The sequence below is a fragment of the Lithobates pipiens genome, unplaced genomic scaffold (genome assembly GCF_037356315.1).
Source record: "Lithobates pipiens isolate NorthernLeopardFrog02 unplaced genomic scaffold, aLitPip1_a1.2 Scaffold_22, whole genome shotgun sequence".
Lineage (NCBI taxonomy): Eukaryota > Metazoa > Chordata > Amphibia > Anura > Ranidae > Lithobates > Lithobates pipiens.
This window is the reverse complement of record NW_027507784.1, coordinates 139522132-139544888: the sequence shown is the minus strand read 5'-3', so window position 1 is coordinate 139544888 and position 22757 is coordinate 139522132. Positions and strand designations below refer to the sequence as shown.

The following is a 22757-nucleotide window of genomic DNA, read 5'->3' as shown; positions in this document are numbered from 1 at the left end:
GTGAAGAATCACCAACAAGTGGGACACAATTGTGAAGTGGAACGAAATCTATTGGATTTTTGAAACTTGTTTAACTAATAAAATGAAAAGTGGGGCGTGTGCAAAATTATTCGGCCCCTTTGCGTTAATACTTTGTAGAGACACCTTTTGCTGCGATTACAGCTGCAAGTCGATTGGGGTATGTTTCTATCAGTTTTGCACATTGAGAGACTGAAATTCTTGCCCATTCTTCCTAGCAAAACAGCTCGAGCTCAGTGAGGTTGGATGGAGAGCGTTTGTGAACAGCAGTTTTCAGCTCTTTCCACAGATTCTCGATTGGATTCAGGTCTGGACTTTGACTTGGCCATTCTAACACCTGGATACGTTTATTTGTGAACCATTCCTTTGTAGATTTTGCTGTATGTTTGGGATCATTGTCTTGTTGGAAGATAAATCTCCGTCCCAGTTTCAGGTCTTTTGCAGACTCCAACAGGTTTTCATCCAGAATGGTCCTGTATTTGGCTGCATCCATCTTCCCCTCAATTTTAACCATCTTCCCTGTCTCTGCTGAAGAAAAGCAGGCCCAAACCATGATGCTGCCATCACCATGTTTGACAGTGGGGATGGTGTGTTGAGGGTGATGAGCTGTGTTGCTTTTACGCCAAACATATCGTTTTGCATTGTGGGCAAAAAGTTCGATTTTGGTTTCATCTGACCAGAGCACCTTCTTCCACATGTTTGGTGTGTCTCCCAGGTGGTTTGTGGCAAACTTTAGACGAGACTTTTTATGGATATCTTTGAAAAATGGCTTTCTTCTTGCCACTCTTCCATAAAGGCCAGATTTGTGCAGTGTACGACTGATTGTTGTCCTATGGACACACTCTCCCACCTCAGCTGTAATTCTCTGCAGTTCATCCAGAGTGATCATGGGCCTCTTGGCTGCATCTCTGATCAGTCTTCTCCTTGTCTGAGCTGAAAGTTTAGAGGGACGGCCAGGTCTTGGTAGATTTGTAGTGGTCTGATACTCCTTCCATTTCAAAATGATCGCTTGCACAGTGCTCCTTGGGATGTTTAAAGCTTGGGAAATCTTTTTGTATCCAAATCCGGCTTTTTTTTTTTTTACAAAAGTGCCAAATCCGGCTTTAAACTTCTCCACAACAGTATTACGGACCTGCCTGGTGTGTTCCTTGGTCTTCGTGATGCTCTCTGCGCTTTCAACAGAACCCTGAGACTATCACAGAGCAGGTGCATTTATACAGAGACTTGATTACACACAGGTGGATTCTATTTATCACCATCAGTCATTTAGGACAACATTGGATCATTCAGAGTTCCTCGCTAAACTTCTGGAGTGAGTTTGCTGCACTGAAAGTAAAGGGGCCAAATAATTTTGCACGCACCACTTTTCAGTTTTTTATTTGCTAAAAAAGTTTAAAATATCCAATAGATTTCGTTCCACTTCATAATTGTGTCCCACTTGTTGGTGATTCTTCACAAAATATTTAAATTTTATATCTTTATGTTTGAAGCCTGAAATGTGGCAAAAGTTTGAAAAGTTCAAGGGGGCCGAATACTTTCGCAAGGCACTGTACATGGGGACTCTAGTCAAGTCGCAAACAGCACTGCCTGGGTCTCTATGGATGTGCTATATGTTTAAGCTATTTATTTCTCCAATGATTTATTACTCCATACTGTTATGTTAGGTTGCAGTAAATTGATATATGGATATGGAATGTGGAAGGATATTTCTGTGGAGCTTTTCAGGGAGATTTCTATTCATGATATTTAAGATTTCCTTATTAAGGGTATATACATTGAGATTTATAGCAGCTGAATGAGGCCCAGACATTATAAAGAGTGCAGTCTGACAATACTGCCAATTTGTAATGGTGAAGGCCTTATTCATTAGCTTAGATCTAGAATGGCTTGCTATAATTACATTTGGCATAAGAGAAAAAAGGAGTGGGTTGCGCTACAAAAAATAATAACTAAACTAAAAAAATATACCCATGTGAGACAACAAAGTTTGAACTTAGTGGTGTGTTTGTCGCATGCCAAAAAAGGATTGGAATGCGACAAAAAAAGACTATCTAATAAAGATAGAAAATACTAAATCAGTGAAAATAGCAGATACCTCTTAGTGTGGTTATACACAGAATACCCTTAATAGGAGTGAATAATCAAATAAATGTGGGATAATGCAAGCAAACCTCTGCTGATAAAACCCGAACGTGTAAAAAGAATATATTACACCAATGATACCTAAAGATTGGAATCGTATTGGGTATCAGAAAATATATGTGGTGAAAATAAAAATTACATTAAGTAATATTCATATAAGGTGAACCTGCAAAAAAAAAACAGTATAACATCCAAAAATCTGTTGTCTTAAAACAATAATGAAATAATGTGACATCCAATGGTCCGTTAACTCATAACATTAGTGAAACATGAATATGGAAATTGTTTGAGAACATAATGAGAATGGAACAATGTTCAAAGAGTCCATATACAGTCTCTATTTGCAAGGTTTCCCACAGTGAAGTAGTGACAGTAGAGATATCCAACACGAACGTGACTTGTGCTCAGCCTCCACCAATGATATTATTGCCGCTTACCAGAAACGAATGGTTCCTTATTACAGAGAACCATATAAAGCAGTTGACTAATTCCCCAGTCCAGGGCCTACACGGATGAAATGTAAGGGACTTCAGAGCCCGCTCGTCTCTTGATACACTCCCGTTCGTGGATTTACATAGAAGGCAATGAGATTCACAATAGTGTAAAACCCAAAAGTAACTTTAATCGAACGTAAGAGAGGAGCGACGTCCTGACGCCACCATCTCGTGTTGTATGTCTTCGGTGTAACGGGCGCTAACCGAGACCGGCCGGCTCGGTTTTGCTGTATCGATCGTTTTAATCGTCATTTCTGTAAGTGTGCATTTGTCTCTTACGTTCGATTAAAGTTACTTTTGGGTTTTACACTATTGTGAGTCTCATTGCCTTCTACGTAAATCCACGAACGGGAGTGTATCGAGAGACGAGCGGGCTCTGAAGTCCCTTACATTTCATCCGTGTAGGCCCTGGACTGGGGAATTAGTCAACTGCTTTATATGGTTCTCTGTAATAAGGAACCATTCGTTTCTGGTAAGCGGCAATAATATCATTGGTGGAGGCTGAGCACAAGTCACGTTCGTGTTGGATATCTCTACTGTCACTACTTCACTGTGGGAAACCTTGCAAATAGAGACTGTATATGGACTCTTTGAACATTGTTCCATTCTCATTATGTTCTCAAACAATTTCCATATTCATGTTTCACTAATGTTATGAGTTAACGGACCATTGGATGTCACATTATTTCATTATTGTTTTAAGACAACAGATTTTTGGATGTTATACTGTTTTTTTTTTTTTTTTTGCAGGTTCACCTTATATGAATATTACTTAATGTAATTTTTATTTTCACCACATATATTTTCTGATACCCAATACGATTCCAATCTTTAGGTATCATTGGTGTAATATATTCTTTTTACACGTTCGGGTTTTATCAGCAGAGGTTTGCTTGCATTATCCCACATTTATTTGATTATTCACTCCTATTAAGGGTATTCTGTGTATAACCACACTAAGAGGTATCTGCTATTTTCACTGATTTAGTATTTTCTATCTTTATTAGATAGTCTTTTTTTGTCGCATTCCAATCCTTTTTTGGCATGCGACAAACACACCACTAAGTTCAAACTTTGTTGTCTCACATGGGTATATTTTTTTTAGTTTAGTTATTATTTTTTGTAGCGCAACCCACTCCTTTTTTCTCTTATGCCAAATGTAGTATAACATTTGGGTTGCTGCTCCTTTCTTTAGTTTCTTGTTTAATTTCTTTTTCAAGCGCGGCGTTCCTCTGTTTTCCATTGCTATAATTACAGTTTTGCCCCGTTTTGTCCTTGTGTGTGGCCTCGTTTTTATGCAAGGTTTTTCTTTTCCACATTCCTGCACTATATATACTATATTGTCTGTTACATATTCCTGCACTATATACACTATATTATGCCTTACATACTCCTGCACTATATTGTCCATTACACATTTCTTCACTATATACACTATATTGTCCGTTACATATTCCTGCACTATATACACTATATTGTACCTTACATACTCCTGCACTATATTGTCCGTTACACATTTCTGCACTATATTGTCCATTACATACTCCTGCACTACATTGTCCATTACACATTTCTGCTCTATATACACTACATAGTCCATTACACATTTCTGCTCTATATACACTATATTGTCCATTACATACTCCTGCACTACATTGTCCATTACACATTTCTGCTCTATATACACTACATTGCCCATTACACATTTCTGCTCCATATACACTATATTGTCCATTACATATTCCTGCACTACATTGTCCATTACACATTTCTGCTCTATATACAATATATTGTCCATTACATACTCCTCCACTACATTGTCCATTACACATTTATGCTCTATATACACTATATTGCCCATTACATATTCCTGCACTATATACGTTAATCATGTCAGAGCAACTGTTTTCTCCAAGGCATTTCTTATATTATTATGGCATGTATTCTTCTTAGTTTTCACTTGTAAGGCCTCATGCACACTGGACGTTTACAGATGTTTTTACAGCAACTGTTTCTGGCAGTAGATGTTTTATTTTCTAAAATCTCCCTCATGTTATCCTATGTGTCCATGCACACATAGGCTGTTATCAGCAGTTTTGGGCAGTGGCGTTTTTGAGCTGTAAAAAAAAACCCAAAACGAGTGGGTTCTGAGAGACTTTTTCAGCTGTAAAATCACTCTAACGCTGATAAACGCTGATAAACGCTCAAAAACATTACTCACCAGCGTTTTTTAACGTTTTTGATCCATCGAAAATAAATAAAATATATATATATTTTTTTTTTCTTAAAAAAAAAAAAAAAACCTGCTAAAAAACGCTAACGAGGGAAAAAATGCTAAAAAACGCTATTGCAAGCACGTTGAAAAAAGCTGAAAAAAGTTGAAAAACTCACTGCAAAGCTACTGCCATTTTTATAACGTTATTTTAACATCCAGCGTGCAGGAGGCCTAAAAGGAAATTTGTTAAATTCATTTTAATGTAGAAAACCCCTTTTTAGTGGAGAAGTGTAGTGCAGGGGGTCATTCACACTATATTCCCAGCAATCAGCTGAATGACACTTGCTCATAGACCAAAGGTTACGCATTGCGATTTACTTTCCTCGTTAAACAAAAACCCGACACAGTACATGCATTGTTTTCTAAGTGGCACAGTGGAGTGCTGGGGAGTTTTCTTGTGTTGTGCACTTACGGTCAAATGGCCCTCTCACATGACGTTTCTTGGTTATATATTGACAGTCATTTTCCAGCATTTCTATTTTCAGTGTTTGGTCTTAGCTATCGTGAGTGAACTTGCACAGAGGACAAGGTTAACATCCAGCCAAGCTTTTTCTAAATGTAGTCATTTGTTCATAGGTTCTAGCGTGCCCACTTCTACTGTTTAGCATTGGAACCACACTTACCTAGGTATAGGATAACTTAGCCCTAAAGAGCCATACTTACATGATTCATTCAATAAAATTCATATGTTACATATGTGCGAATTCATCCAAAAACACAAAATTCATAGCAAGTATTAATACTCAATATTCCCAAAGAATTAAATAATATAAACTGTTTGTTGTTATCAACATTTCATAAAATGTATAAAGTATCCAATGCAGCAAAAGTCCATTCACAAAGTGCCTTGTTATTCAATCAAAACCCTTTCACACCAGCCTTACGCAAATTAGCGGATTTGGGGTCTTTTAGACCCCTGATCCCTCTATAAAGAGTACTTGTCACCACTTATTGTCACACGGGATGTTTACATAAAATAAAATAAAAATTTTACCGCATCCCTGTCCCCACGCAGCAAAAAAAATGAATACGTAAGTCGGCTCGCAAATGTAAACAGTGTTCAAATCACACATGTGAGGTATCGCGGCGAGCGGCAGAGTGAAAGCAATAATTCTAGCAAAAGACCTCCTCTGTATCCCTAACCTGCTAACCGTAAACATTTTTTAAAGCGTCGCCTATGGAGATTTTTAGGTACCGTAGTTTGTCGCCATTCCACAAGTGTGCGCAGTTTCAAAGCATGACATGTTAGGTATCAATTTTCTCGTGTAACATGATCTTTCACATTATACAAAAAAATTGGGCTAACTTTACTGTGTACTTTTTTTTTTACATTTCATTAAAGTGTCTTTTTTCCCCAAAAAATAAGTTTGAAAGACCGCTGCGCAAATGTGTGACATAAAATATTTCAACGATCGCCATTCTATTCTCTAGGGTCTCTGCTAAATATATATATCTATATATATATATATAAAAATATTTGGGGGTTCAAAGTAATTTTCTAGCAGAAAATACGGATTTTAACTTGTAAGCAACAAATGTCAGAAATAGGCTTAGGCATGAAATCTTCTCATTCACTTTATATTATTTATTTCTTTGGGAATATTGAGTATTGATATTTGTTACCAATGTTGGTGTTTTTGGATGAATTAGCACATATTTAGCATATGTATCTATTTAATGGTTTATGTAAGACCTGTTTTTTGGGGTTATTAAAGCACAGCACGGTCACAATACATTTTTTTCACATGGCACAGACTGAGGCCGCGTACACACGCGGGGACTGTTCGCCCAACTTTGTTCGTCAAACAGTTTGAGCGGACAGTCCGCTCAAAATTAGCATGGACGGACTTGGCCACACACGACGAACAAACAGTCCGCTGAAACTTGCGCGATGACGTGAACGGCATGTACGACGGGACTAGAAATACGACGTCCTATACACTGCAATGCAACCTTCGGCGTGTAAATCCTTTCTGAGCATGCGCGGAACTTAGTTTGACGAACAAGCCTACACACGGGCGGACTGTCCGCTCAAACCAAGTTTCAGCGGACAGTTTTACGGAATTTCCGAAAAACTTTGTTCGTCAGACTGTCCGCTGAAACTGTCCGCTGAAGCCCACACACGAGCGGACTGTCCGCCGAAACACTGTTCAGCGGACAAAGTTGGGCGAACAGTCCCCGCGTGTGTACGCGGCCTTAATTTGTGAATATATGATGACTTTATGTGACTTCCAACTACATTCATCCACGCAAGTGTCTAACTTTAATGTATCACACAGAAGCAGGATTTTAATTAGTACTTACAGTGCCTTGCGAAAGTATTCGGCCCCCTTGAACTTTTCAACCTTTTGCCACATTTCAGGCTTCAAACATAAAGATATAACATTTTTATTTTTTGTGAAGAATCACCAACAAGTGGGACACAATTGTGAAGTGGAACGAAATCTATTGGATTTTTGAAACTTTTTTAACTAATAAAAAAATGAAAAGTGGGGCATGCAAAATTATTCGGCCCCCTTGCGTTAATACTTTGTAGAGCCACCTTTTGCTGCGATTACAGCTGCAAGTCGCTTGGGGTATGTCTCTATCAGTTTTGCACATCGAGAGACTGAAATTCTTGCCCATTCTTTCTTGCAAAACAGCTCGAGCTCAGTGAGGTTGGATGGAGAACGTTTGTGAACAGCAGTTTTCAGCTCTTTCCACAGATTCTCGATTGGATTCAGGTCTGGACTTTGACTTGGCCATTCTAACACCTGGATACGTTTATTTGTGAACCATTCCTCTGTAGATTTTGCTGTATGTTTGGGATCATTGTCTTGTTGGAAGATAAATCTTAGTCCCAGTTTCAGGTCTTTTGCAGACTCCAACAGGTTTTCATCCAGAATGGTCCTGTATTTGGCTGCATCCATCTTCCCCTCAATTTTAACCATCTTCCCTGTCCCTGCTGAAGAAAAGCAGGCCCAAACCATGATGCTGCCACCACCATGTTTGACAGTGGGGATGGTGTGTTGAGGGTGATGAGCTGTGTTGCTTTTACGCCAAACATATCGTTTTGCATTGTGGGCAAAAAGTTCGATTTTGGTTTCATCTGACCAGAGCACCTTCTTCCACATGTTTGGTGTGTCTCCCAGGTGGCTTGTGGCAAACTTTAGACAAGACTTTTTATGGATATCTTTGAGAAATGGCTTTCTTCTTGCCACTCTTCCATAAAGGCCAGATTTGTGCAGTGTACGACTAATTGGTGTCCTATGGACAGACTCTCCCACCTCAGCTGTAGTTCTCTGCAGTTCATCCAGAGTGATCATGGGTCTCTTGGCTGCATCTCTGATCAGTCTTCTCCTTGTCTGAGCTGAAATTTTAGAGGGACGGCCAGGTCTTGTTAGATTTGCAGTGGTCTGATACTCCTTCCATTTCAAAATGATCGTTTGCACAGTGCTCCTTGGGATGTTTAACCACTTGCCGACCGCCGCACGACGATGTACGTCGACAGAATGGCACGGGCAGGCATAAGGGCTTACATGTACGTCCTTGCCTGCCCGCCGGTCGGGGGCCCGATTGGGCCCCCGCCCGGTGCCTGCGGCGGTCGGTATTCGTTCGGGAGCGATCCCGGACGAGGGGACGGCCATTCATTCATGGCCACCCCCTCGCGATCGCTCCCGACGAATGAAAATGTCCCGTGACATCACTTCCTCTCCTGTAATGTAAACACAGGAGAGGAAGTGATGTATTTTCTCCTCCGTGTCGGTATTTTTCGTTCCGGCACCGAGGAGAGAGCATCGGTGAGTTGCACAAGCACTACACTACACAGTAGAACATGCCAGGCACACTCACACCCCCCCTTTACCCCCCGATCACCCCCCAATTACCCCTGCCCCCCCAGTCACAGTGACACCAATTGCTTTTTTTTTTTTTTTTTGCATTGGTGTCATTTGTGACTGTAATAACTGTTAGGGCAGTTAGGGTTAGCCCCCTTTAGTTCTAATGTGCCCCCCTAACCCCCCCAATAAAGGTTTAACCCCGTGATCACCCCCCCTCGCCAGTGTCACTAAGGCTGGGTTCACATTGCAGCGGTTTATGAGAACGAATGTGATTCGCACCGCACTGCAGTGCAAATCACATCCGATCTCTGTGCGATTCGAGTTCAGCCATACAGATAGTATGGCTGAATTCGTGTCGCACCCGCCGCACCTGCCGCAAATTCGCACGGGACCCTTTTTTTGGTCCGCAGCAGAATCGGATCGCATGGGTGTTCACACCATGCGATCCGAGTTTGCAGATCGCACTGCGATATGCGAACTGATCTGGGGGTGTCATTAACATTTCACTGACACTCCCAGCAGTTCGCATAGGGCAGTGTGAACTGCCGCCGGGAGGCATGCGATGCGGGAACCCGCTCGCGGATTCATGGCGTTCCCGCATCACTCCAGTGTGAACCCAGCCTAATAAGCGATCATTTTTCTGATCGCTGTATTAGTGTCACAGGTGACGCTAGTTAGGCAGGTAGGTATTTAGGTTCGCCGCAGCTTTTTATAGCGCCAGGGACCCCCATATACTACCGCATAAAGCCCCCTGATTTCCCCCTAGTTAACCCTTTCACCAGTGATCACCATATAACTGTTACAGGTGACGCTGGTTGGTTAGTTATTTTTTTATAGTTTCAGGGCACCCGCCATTTATTACCTAATAAAGGTTTAACCCCCTGATCACCCGGCGGGTGTCATTTGTGACTGTAATAACTGTTAGGGCAGTTAGGGTTAGCCCCCTTTAGTTCTAAGGTACCCCCCTAACCCCCCCAATAAAGGTTTAACCCCGTGATCACCCCCCGTCGCCAGTGTCACTAAGGCTGGGTTCACATTGCAGCGGTTTATGAGAACGGATGTGATTCGCACCGCACTGCAGTGCAAATCACATCCGATCTCTGTGCGATTCGAGTTCAGCCATACAGATAGTATGGCTGAATTCGTGTCGCACCCACCGCACCCGCCGCAAACTCGCACGGGACCCTTTTTTTGGTCCACAGCAGAATCGGATCGCATGGGTGTTCACACCATGCGATCCGAGTTTGCAGATCGCACTGCGATATGCGAACTGATCTGGGGGTGTCATTAACATTTCACTGACACTCCCAGCAGTTCGCATAGGGCAGTGAGAACTGCCGCCGGGAGGCATGTGATGCGGGAACCCGCCGCGCATTCGTGGCGTTCCCACATCGCTCCAGTGTGAACCCAGCCTAATAAGAGATCGTTTTTCTGATCACTGTATTAGTGTCACAGGTGACGCTAGTTAGGCAGGTAGGTATTTAGGTTCGCCACAGCTTTTTATAGCGCCAGGGACCCCCATATACTACCGCATAAAGCCCCCTGATTGCCCCCTAGTTAACCCTTTCACCAGTGATCACCATATAACTGTTACAGGTGACGCTGGTTGGTTAGTTATTTTTTTTATAGTTTCAGGGCACCCGCCATTTATTACCTAGTCTCACTAGTGTACCCCTAAATTTAGGGGTGTCTACTTTCCAAAATGGGGTCATTTGGGGGGGGGTTTGTGCCATCTTGGCATTTTATGGCCTTCAAAACTGTAACGCCCTTAGAAAGCCTGAAGGTGGTGCTTGGTTTTCGGGGCCCCGTACGCGGCTAGGCTCCCAAAAAGTCCCACATATGTGGTATCCCCGTACTCAGGAGAAGCAGCAGAATTTATTTTGGGGTGTCATTTCACATATGCCCATGGCATGCGTGAGCAATATATCATTTAGTGACAACTTTGTGAAAAAAAAAAAAGTTTGTAATTTTCCCGCAACTTGTGGCAAAATATAAAATATTCCATGGACTCAACATGCCTCTCAGCAAATAGCTTGGGGTGTCTACTTTCTAAAATGGGGTCATTTGTGGGGGTTTTGTGCCATCTTGGCATTTTATGGCCTTCAAAACTGTAATAGGTAGTGAGGAGTGAAGTCAAATATTTACGCCCTTAGAAAACCTGAAGGCGGTTCTTGGTTTTCGGGGCCCCGTACGTGGCTAGGCTCCCAAAAAGTCCCACATATGTGGTATCCCCGTACTCAGGAGAAGCAGCAGAATTTATTTTGGGGTGTCATTTCACATATGCCCATAGCATGTGTGAGCAATATATCATTTAGTGACAACTTTGTGAAAAAAAAATAAAAAAAAATTAAAGTTTGTAATTTTCCCGCAACTTGTGGCAAAATATAAAATATTCCATGGACTCAAAATGCCTCTCAGCAAATAGCTTGGGGTGTCTACTTTCTAAAATGGGGTCATTTGTGGGGGTTTTGTGCCATCTTGGCATTTTATGGCCTTCAAAACTGTAATAGGTAGTGAGAAGTGAAATCAAAAATTTACGCCCTTAGAAAGCCTGAAGGCGGTGCTTGGTTTTCGGGGCCCCGTACGCGGCTAGGCTCCCAAAAAGTCCCACATATGTGGTATCCCCGTACTCAGGAGAAGCAGCAGAATTTATTTTGAGGTGTCATTTCACATATGCCCATAGCATGTGTGAGCAATATATCATTTAGTGACAACTTTGTGTAAAGAAAAAATTTTTTTTTATTTTTTGTCATTATTCAATCGCTTGAGGCAAAAAAATAAAATATTCAATGGGCTCAACATGCCACTTATCAATTTCCTTAGGGTGTCTACTTTCCAAAATGGGGTCATTTGGGGGGGTTTTGTACTGCCCTGCCATTTTAGCACCTCAAGAAATGAGATAGGCAGTCGTAAACTAAAAGCTGCGTAAATTCCAGAAAACGTACCTTAGTTTGTAGATGTGACAACTTTTGCGCAAACCAATAAATATACAATTATTGACTTTTTTTTTACCAAAGACATGTGGCTGAATACATTTTGGCCTAAATGTATGACTAAAATTGAGTTTATTGGATTTTTCTAATAACAAAAAGTAGAAAATATCATTTTTTTTCAAAATTTGCGGTCTTTTTACGTTTATATCGCAAAAAATAAAAATCGCAGAGGCAATCAAATACCATCAAAAGAAAGCTCTATTTGTGGGAAGAAAAGGACGCAAATTTTGTTTGGGTACAACATTGCATGACCGTGCAATTACCAGTTAAAGCAGCGCAGTGCCAAATTGTAAAAAGACCTCTGGTCATTTACCAGCAAAATGGTCCGGTCTGAAGGTGGTTAAAGCTTGGGAAATCTTTTTGTATCCAAATCCGGCTTTAAACTTCTCCACAACAGTATTACAGACCTGCCTGGTGTGTTCCTTGGTCTTCATGATGCTCTCTGCGCTTTCAACAGAACCCTGAGACTATCACAGAGCAGGTGCATTTATACAGAGACTTGATTCTATTTATCACTATCAGTCATTTAGGACAACATTGGATCATTCAGAGATCCTCGCTGAACTTCTGGAGTGAGTTTGCTGCACTGAAAGTAAAGGGGCCGAATAATTTTGCACGCACCACTTTTCAGTTTTTTATTTGCTAAAAAAGTTTAAAATATCCAATAGATTTCGTTCCACTTCACAATTGTGTCCCACTTGTTGGTGATTCTTCACAAAAAATTAAAATTTTATATCTTTATGTTTGAAGCCTGAAATGTGGCAAAAGGTTGAAAAGTTCAAGGGGGCCGAATACTTTCGCAAGGCACTGTATATGCCTCTAGCTATATGGTGTGGGCACCAAGGAGGTACCGACATATACCTGCAGCACTTTTAAGAACCCTACAGATACAGCCGAATGCCAGGCAAAACATTGGCACTTCCATATAGAGCTAAAGTTTGCCTGATGAGGCAACCCATCACAGCCAATGGGAATTTGAGGAAGTGGAACTTAAAAGGCAACCTTTGACACTAGCCGGAAGTTATGGAGTTTTGACTGTCCGTCTGTATCTACAAGCATTTTGAAGTTGCTACAGGTAGAGGTGCCTGAACTTTTTAGCTATTTCTAGAGACAATTAGTAAGTAAGAAAATTTGTGAGAGGTTTTAAAAGTTAAACCATTTAAAAATGGGAAGGAAAATTAGGAGCTGTCCAAATAAAATGAACCATTTGACCAGGCGTACAGTAAGGGTGGTGAGTGTTGTCCACATCATCTCCTCTAATTTCTCTGTTCTTCAACAAAGCACCAAGGTATAAATGAAGAGGAAGGTCTGAAAGACAAATGATTATACTTAAACAAAAAAAATACACTATGCTTCTTTCACATCACAAAGCATAAAAGCAAAACTAAGGCCTCTCATTAAAAAAAAAGTGTAGCACAGCACCAAAGTATATTTCCAGTTTTCTCTTAGTCCCCTGCAAAGTCTCCCAAACACCTGTTAAGCTCTGCCAATTAAGTCTACCTAATGCAGCTTCCTGTGATGGTGTGGCAACAATTCTGCACTGCTCCTGAATTCAGAGCAGAGTTGTTGCTCTCATGTAGGCTGTGCATGCTGTTACTACAGTGTGATAAAAAAAAAGTTACAGGTGGTGTGGCCATTAGCAATGTCAATGGTGATTCACAAGTCTGTAGCTTGTCAATCAGCAGCAAGCCACACCTAGTCCTGCCCACTGTTTTCTGGATATTTTTCACTTCATTCTTATTCCTGAACTTCTCCTTTTGCCCTCTAATTTCCATTTGTTTGGAACAATCAGTGCATGTTAGCTGTGGTTATGTGTACTGCTCTATGCACACTATAAATGTGTTTTGGCCAGGGCTTTTTTTCCTCAAACAAAAAGGTGCTGGAACTCAACCACGACCCCCCAAAACCCCTCTGCCCACTTGTTTTGGACCCGGACTAGAAAAGCCCGGTATCTTGTTTCTGTCCCCCTGGTCAAATTAATCCTTAATATAAAGTGTGCAAACTTGAAGTCAAACACTGACACACACGTAGTTCAGTATTCAGATACTTCTCCTTTTTTATTTCCTGGACCCCGGCTAATATACAGTGAGACAGATATCTCACTATCAAATCAAGAATTAGATAAAAGACAGCGTGTACAAACCACAATGTATACATATTCATTATTGTGACGAAGGTAACAGGAAACTACGGTAGCTAAAATAGAGTCTTGTTTTCAGCCCCTTCTTCCTCTTGGGTGTAGTCTACCGCCCCTCTGTCACAGACGGCACCTCCCCTTACTGCCTCTACGCAGCAAGAAATAGACCAACAGGGAATCCCTCCTCCGCCATGTTTGACGGTTCGCAAGACACACCTATCTTTGTACCCCTCAGTCAACTGCCATCACTATATAGACACACCCTCCAAATCACATCAAATAGCGGGTGTGGTCAGTCAAATTTCACAAACAGTAGGAGGGTCTTAAAGGGGCATTAAAGGGATTGTAAAGTAAAAAATGTTTTTAAAAAAAAAATAACAAACATGTTATACTTACCTCCACTGTGCAGCTCGTTTTGCACAGAGTGGCCCCGAACCTGCTCTTCTGGGGTCCCTCAGCGGCTGTCTCCGCTTCCTCCCGCAGGTGCTTCTCACGTTCATGCGAGCTCCCTCGCATGGTGAGAAGCATCTGTGGGCGCGCTCCCGTGATACAGCCGGCGGCTATAGCCGCTCGCTGTATCACAGGCCCCACCCCCGGCGCTCCGCGTCAGTGGATGTGATTGACAGCAGCGCAAGTCAATGGCTGCGCTGCTTTCCATCCATCCATTCCAGCCAATCAGTGGCCAGGCTGAGTGGTGAAGAGGAAGTCGAGGACGAGCGCTGGACTTTCGAGGGATGAGGTAAGTAAAACGGGGGGACTAGGGGCGCAGGCACTGTCAGATGTTTTTTCACCTTAATGCATAGAATGGATTAAGGTGAAAAAACATTTACCTTTACAACCCCTTTAAATACCAGGATTGCATTACATACAGAGTGCAGAGCTGTCACTTGTAAACACAGAAACCAGACTTCTGTGTTTACAAGTGATTGTGGTGAGCAAGCCCCCCCAAGGTTCTGAGCCAGAAGTAGTGGAACTGAGTCCCACCAAGTTCCCCCTGAAAAAAAAAGCCCTGGTTTTGGTCCTTATTTGGTCTTATTTGATCTTCACACCTCTGCGGTTTGTGCGGGTGTGATTGTGCAGGCACAGCAGCCCATTTATTTGCATCTGTAGGAAACACAGGGAAAAAGTCCCTGCCCCTTTTTCCAAAATGCACCAGCCAGGTAGCCGCATGGGTTCACAGGGTGCTGCAGCTCCCTGCACCTGAAAACCCCTTACGATTTCCAATGTGTGGGGGTGACATTCATTTTTAATGGCACCCCCCCCTCCTTAGTCTGCGGGTCAGGAACTGATGCGATTATGCACCAGTTCCTGACCTGCATATGTGTGAATCTAGCCTTCGTTGGATGAGGCAGTGGAGTAGGGAGGAGAGGTGTGCATAGACAGTTCTGACACCAGGGAAAGCGATAGCAAAGCAGACAAATGTTTCTAGCATGGTAGTTTTGGTTCAGATAAAGTTTTCCTGGCATCCAGTGTTCCTGGGCACATCTCCAGTTTTTTTATTTTTTAAAGAAGTTTCATGCACTTACTCGGGACTATGACTGTCATTTATTCTTTTCTCAAAGCTGCAGAATTGTGTCAAAGGATTTTTTATACGAAGAGAGCATCAGCGCTTTTTAGATGTACAACCATGCCCAAACATCACCTCACATTGTTCTGAGGGGTTGGACAGCATTACATTTCCCATGACCACTTGCAAGCAGGAGCAAATGAGGTTGAGAAGCAGCCAGCCACTACTAAGGAGGAGATCCAATGTCTCTGTCCCACCTAAGGAGCAGTTGGGGAGATGAGAGCATAGTGCTGGCACATTGTGCTGTAGTCCAGATTACACATGTGGGGCAGCCAATGCTGTTTACATTTTTAATACATCTGTGGCAGCCCACTACTAGATTTTACATTAGGGCTGTATTTCTGGCAGGATCACTAGGTCTTTTTAAAATGGGAATAAGGCTTTGTTAACATGTGGCACATCATAGGCTAATGCAAGGCCACGTTTACCCGCATGGGGTACACAGGTGTTCAGTGCATCCCCGTGCAGGCAGTGCTATTCATGTCAATTGGGATGCAGTATTTGTGACTGTGTATCCGCTGCGTCCAAAATGATGTCAACAGGACTGCCTGCATGTGGATGCAGTGAACTTGTGCACCCCGTGTGGGTAAACATGGCCTTCACACAGGAGTACGCCCCGTGTGAGCAAGGCCTAATGGTTATGGAGGAAATTACCGGGGGGCATATCGGGGGGTTGACTTACTAAAACTAGAGAGTGCAAAATCTGGTGCAGCTCTACATAGAAACCAATCAGCTTCCAGGTCTTGTCAAAGCTTAACTACCTTCCGCCCGCTATATAGTAAAATGACAGTGAGCAGGATCCCCTCTCGTTCTGGGGCAACGTCATATGACATGGCCAGTGTTGCAGCAATCGCACCTCTCAGTAAAGAGCTGATGATGCAGCTCTTCACCCATGGACACAGCCAATCACATGTAAACATGAAAGTGCCGTTTATCGACTCTACTCACCTCACACTGACAGTGTGTGGAGACCCGATTAGCGGCATCTCCTCGCAGGGGAGACTGTACAGGTAATCGGGGGACTGATCATCAGTGCCATGTGTGCTGCCCACATATGACTAAACCCTTTTCCCAGATTGAGACCTAAGCCTGAGCTACAAAGTAGCTGTGCCAACCCTCTGCCATTCAGAAATCCAAATCTGAAGCCTCAGCAGTAAGTACAAGTTCTGGCATCAAATTCTCAAATGGCATGGGGTGGGTCTTTGCTCCATCGAGGGGTTTACAATACAATACATGTGATGACAATGCCTGGTGTTGATCTTTGCGGCTGGAATATTTGTTAATCAGATGTCTGTGAGGAGCTCTAAACGCTAACTTCCTTTTTGTGCTCTGCATCAGGGGTCCCTTTAACACACTAAAAATCATTTGGAATGTACGCAGTTTTGAAGCTTCTTTGCGCTGACTCTACTTTGATGTAGCAAGTCTTAATGAGATATATTTGCAATCCAGGGAAAGTAGGTCAATCTTTTACTGTAGACCACGTGAAACAGCTAGAAAAGCCCCAACGCGTTTCGGCCGTAAATACTAAAATAAATAAAGCTTACCTAAATTCATGGTCACATAATATGACAGTTCTGAGTCTACTATCTTTTCACTGTAATGGTCCCACTTTGGGTTTCTATGTCACTGATGTGACGAATATTGGCTGCTCAGAGGCTGGGCCCTCTTGGGCACCAGAAGACTGCATAGCGAAATGAGATCACAAAGAGGTGACCTGGAAGCAGCGTTGCCTAGGGACATGGATAATGGACTTAAGCTGGCCATCTACTGGAAGGACAAGAGAAACCCATCAATTCCCCTATTCATGCTAAACAGCATGGATGGAGGAATCACCCTTACCAACTATGGTCTTCTGATAGCTGGCACCCATGGCTGTCAGAATACCCAAACAGTGACTACATCTGAAGGTGCAAGACCATCCACAGCTAAAATTGTGGCTGCTTCATATGGAACTGGCTGAAATTTGATTGGGGTATGGATAACTTCAAATTAGGTTAATAAAAAACTGCCAAGGGGGGGCGTGGCTACCGCACGTTGGTGGATGGTAGCATAGGAGAAGAGCTCCGCTCCAGCGACGGGATTTGATCCTCACTGTGGACTCCCTGCGCCGGCGAACATACGTTACCGTACTCCGGAAAGCCTCCTCACCCTCCAGAGATGCCGACAAAGCGGAGAGGGTCCGGGCAGCCCAAGAAACTGCCGGATTTCTTTCCGCCCGCGGCCCGCGAATCTGGCCAAGATGGCGCCGGCGGCAGCACGCGCTCCTCCCCGGGTCGTTCGTCGGCCTCTTCGGGAAGCCCGACGCCCTTGGCCGTACAAGCAAGGGGATCGCCAGGGACGTCCACACCGATCAGCAGCAGCCCAGCGAAGTCCAGACCAAGGCTCTCAGACGAAGCATTGCAGGTGAGCGCTGAACAAAACTCCTCTGCTGATACCAGAGAACTGCATGGATACATAGCTGAGTTCCCTGCCACTAACCAGCCTGTCTCTGAATCCACCATGAAGGACATGTTAGTTTCTCTGCGTGCCTCACTTCATAAAGACTTTATGCAATGTGTCAGCAACTTTAAAGCCGAAGTGGGTGTATTGGGAGGCAGATTAGATCATGTGGAGCAAAAAATGGGGGACTTTGCGGTTGCCCATAACACTCTGGTTGACGCGCACAATGATCAGTCTGAAGACATTGCTTGGCTCAAATCCAAGATGGCGGACCTGGAAGACAGGTCCAGGCGCAATAACATAAAAGTCAGAGGGGTCCCTGAAACTGTCCTCCCTGCCCAGTTGGCCCAATACGTCCAGGATCTCATGAGAACCCTGCTGCCCGATTTGTCGGATCAGGATGTGCTTATTGATCGTATCCATAGACTGCCTAAGCCGTCCCAACTGCCTGACAATATTCCGCGGGATGTTCTCCTGCGGATTCATTTTTTCCATGCCAAGGAGCAACTGCTCTCAGCGTTCAGGAAGGAGACCCGGCTCCCAGAGAGATTCTCCCACCTGCAGCTGTTCGCTGATCTCTCCCAGTTCACCCTTCAGAGACGCAAAGCTCTTCTTCCTGTTACTAAAGCTCTGCGGAACCATGGAATTCCATACCGCTGGGGATATCCTCTGAAGCTTCTTATTACCCATGAAGGTAAATCCTCGGTGGTCTCTACACTGCAAGAAGGGCTGGACCTACTACGTTCTCTTGACATCATCCCTGAAGAGCCGGTGGGGCCGACGGCATCGTCTCCTCCCAGCCGGCTGGAAAATCAGGAAGACTGGCAGGTGGTTCAGAGGAGACGCCGGAAGAAAACCAAAGCAAGAAGCCCCTGAGACCTTTGCTGCAACCTACTATTTGATTCTGCTTTCCCGGTCGCTGGAAGTCGTCCAGCGCTCTTTTTTCTCCTTTACCCCCCAAGTTAATGGGCATTTATAGTTGCCTTCGGATCTTACCAGAGATTCCCTTTTTTACTGACCTCTGTTCTGTTTTTCTGGTTCCTGTTTTATTGTGTTTATCCACTGCACTGTTGCAGCCTTATCTCGGTCTGCCATTGCTCGAGTGGCTTTGCATCGCCTAGCCCTAATCCACGTGTGCCATGTTTAGCCTACCCTTGGAAGCCTGTCTTGCTGGAAGCCCTGAGGTTCCATTGTGTCCCTGGTTGCCTCCCCTTTCATTTGCACCTAATTGCTACTTCTAATGCTGCTTAATTTCGTCTCTTTTAATGTCCACGGCCTCAACCATCCAGTCAAGCGGAATTCCCTGTGGAAGGAAGCTCAGAAGTTGGATGCGGATGTTCTTTGTGTTCAGGAGACCCATTTTCTTGACAAAGCCAACCCATACTTCCTGCACAAGAACTACCCGCACATTTTCCTAGCCTCTGCCTCTGAGAAGAAGAGAGGGGTGGCTATTGCTATCAGGGACTCGGTAGCTTTCTCCCTCACTGACACTATTATGGACCCTGATGGGAGGTATTTGATATTATTAGCTCTACTGAACAATAGGCCTTACACCATAGTTAATTTGTATGCCCCCAATGTACACCAGCTAAGGTTTCTGAACAGACTTTTTCGTAAGGTTAACAAATGCCGTAAGGGGTCTCTAGTGGTTTGTGGGGACTTTAACGTGACGGTCGACTACGCCCTGGACACCACGTCCAGGGCGAGTCGGCCTTTACCGAGGCTCCAACCTCTACTTGCTGCTGAAGATGTTTTTGATGCATGGAGATGTCAACATGCGAGTGAAAGGGATTTCACATTTCACTCTGCGAGACACAACACCTACTCTAGGATAGATCTGATCCTAGTAGACAGGTTGCTGTTGCAGGCGGTGTCTTCCTCCACCATCCACGATATTTCTTGGTCGGACCATGCTCCTGTTTCTATTGAGGTGGTGGAGGAACACACCCCGTGCTCCGCCTATGTTTGGAGGGCGAATTCTCAACTCTTTCAAAATCCCTCGCATGTTGCTGCTATTTCCAAAAATCTGACGGAATTTTTTAAACTGAATGCTCACTCTGTGCAGAGTCCCGCTACCCTCTGGTGTGCCCACAAGGCCTTTATGCGGGGCATAATGCTCCAAATCTCGTCCAGGGATAAAAAGGCTAGAACCCAAAAGCTGAATGACGTTCTGGCGGACATTCGGTCTTTGGAATCCTCCAACAAGTTGGCGCCGGACTCCAACACGGCTCACAGACTTACTCAGCTCCGTGTTGAACTCCGCCGCCTTTTACTGGCTAGGTATGATAAATATGTACATGCACTGAAGTTGTCACACTACTCCTCTAGTAACCGGGCTGGCAAATACCTTGCCAATAGAGTAAGGGCTGTTAGAATTAAAGCGAAGATCCCCTATGTTTACCACCCCTTGGATAAACAGAAAAAGATTAACCCGCAAGAGATTGCGGATGCCTTCGCTGCTTATTACTCCTCTCTGTACAACTTGAAGCTTGATTCTGAGACGCCCCAGCCCACGATAGAAAGTATACAATCCTTCCTTTCCTCTATCAATCTACCCTCCCTTACGGAAGAACAATTAGCACCCCTAAACATACCGATTTCCCCTGCGGAAATTATAAAATGCATCCAATCCCTACCTCTGGGCAAATCTCCGGGACCAGATGGCCTGACTAATGATTATTTTCGTTCATTTGCAGACCTTCTGTCCCCGGTGCTTTCGGAAGTTTACGCTGAAGCGTTTTCGTCTGCCTCCTTTCCCCAGGAGATGCTTAGAGCCTATGTGGTTACGATTCCCAAGCCAGGTAAAGAACCTAACACCCTTTCCAACTTTAGGCCCATATCCCTTCTAAACACCGACGTCAAAATCTACGCTAAAATTCTTGCCCAAAGACTCCTCCCCCTAATCCCCCAGCTGATCCACCCGGATCAGTCGGGATTTACTCCCGGCAGGCAAGCTTCAGACGCCACCAGACGTGTCCTGGGAGTTCTTCAATTTGCAGAGGCCCGTCGAACGCCTTCTCTGCTCCTCTCTTTGGACGCGGAGAAGGCGTTCGACCGGATCCATTAGGGATACATGGGCGAGGTCCTTCGGAAGTTTGGCTTCAGTGGACCGTTCCTATCAGCCATCCTTGCCCTATACTCGGCCCCTTCAGCACAGGTCTTCACCTCCAATATGTTATCATCGCCCTTCGCCATTTCCAATGGCACTAGGCAAGGCTGCCCACTATCCCCTACAATTTTTAATCTTCTAATTGAACCGCTTGCAGAAAAGATCCGATCCCACCCCCTAATCACAGGCATATCTACGCAGGAGGGCCCTCACAAAATCAACCTCTTTGCGGATGATATCATTCTTTTTTTGACCTCCCCAACCTCCTCCCTGCCACAGGCTCATCAGATACTCCACGAGTTTAGCTCAATCTCCTACTATAAGGTAAATTTCTCTAAGTCAGTAATATTAGATACAGGCCTCGGTTCCTCCCTACGAGCAAGACTGATGACCACATTTCCATATAAATGGAGTGACTCCACCATCCCGTACCTGGGCATACACCTAAGCAAATGTGCGAGCCGACTAGCGGAGGCTAACTTCCCTCCTCTTATTGACAAACTCACGACAGAGGCCAACAGGCTAGCTAAGTTTGAACTCTCTTGGTCGGGAAGACTGGCCTCCTTCAAGATGCTATTACTCCCCCAAATTTTGTACATTTTTAGAGCATTGCCCGTCCCCCCCTCTAGGAAGCACCTCCTTGATCTCACTCTCTTGATGAATAAATTCATCTGGAGCTCTAAAAAACCTAGATGTTCCAGATCACTTTTACTGAAGCACCGGTTGGCTGGGGGTATGGGACTAGTAGATCTTAAGGACTACTATCTTGCATCCAGGCTGGCACAGCTCTCCTATTGGTTTAACTCGGCCAGCGAGCCGAAATGGTGCTGCCTTGAACGAGCCCTTACCCCCACTCAAGACCTAAAACTTCTTCTCCTCATCGATTCAATTAAACCCTGGCCTCTACAGTCCCTCCCTCTCACAGTTTGCGCTTCTCTGCAAGCCTGGCGAGATCTTCTTAGGTCCACACCCTCGTCCTGTAAATTGGTCCCTCTGCCCATTCCTCTATTGTCCTTAGAATTCCTAATTCCCAACTTCTCCGTCAGAGACTGGGTTAAGAAAGGGCTGCTGTCATTGCAAGACCTTTTCCAGGGACCTTCCATGGTCCCGTACCAATCTCTGAGGACGCAATTCCACTTAAAATCTACTGACATTTATAAATATTACCAAATAGCCCATCTGTGTCGGGGTGGTGGAGTCACTAATGTTCCGGTGGCCGACTCTCTTTGGCGCTTTCTTGCTGCTGATCCCCCCTTACCTAAAGGTATATCCCTATTCTACAACTTTTTACAGCAGAAATGTGCTTTTATCAAATCTCGTCCCTTCCTGCGCTGGGAGGAGGACTTAGGCCGCGCCTTTTCTGAGGCACAATGGTGTCAGGCACTCAAGGCTAATTATAGGGCTTCCAGGTGTGTTGGGCACTGGGAACTTGCCCAGAAAATTGCCTTACGCTGGTACCTCACTCCCTTTAGGATCTCCAAATTTGGCCTGGCGGAGTCCTCCCCCTTGTGCTGGAGGAACTGTGGGGAGGTTGGTAATTTACTGCATATGTTCTGGTCCTGTAAGCATCTTCGAAGCTTTTGGAACGCTATTTTTAGAGCTATTTCCGATATTACAGGTTTCCTATCCACCCCTGAACCAGGCTTGGCAATTCTTAACTTAGGTATTGATAGATATCCACCTGATTTCAGAATTGTTGTTTCCCATATCCTCCTGGTGGCTAGGTCTCTGATAGCCAGATTTTGGAAGAATGACCAGGCCCCCA

The 22757-nt window shown here is 44.2% G+C and overlaps 1 protein-coding gene across 2 annotated transcripts in view; it reads right to left on the bottom strand.

Moving 5' to 3' along the window:
• The window catches only part of KANSL1L (KAT8 regulatory NSL complex subunit 1 like), a 168437-nt gene that overhangs the window by 46125 nt on the left and 99555 nt on the right, over positions 1–22757 (bottom strand). For both annotated transcript variants that reach the window (XM_077448360.1, XM_077448359.1), the window contains one exon: positions 12962–13048. In XM_077448360.1, coding sequence (XP_077304486.1) covers positions 12962–13048 — 87 coding nt within the window. The remainder of the gene's footprint in view (positions 1–12961; positions 13049–22757) is intronic.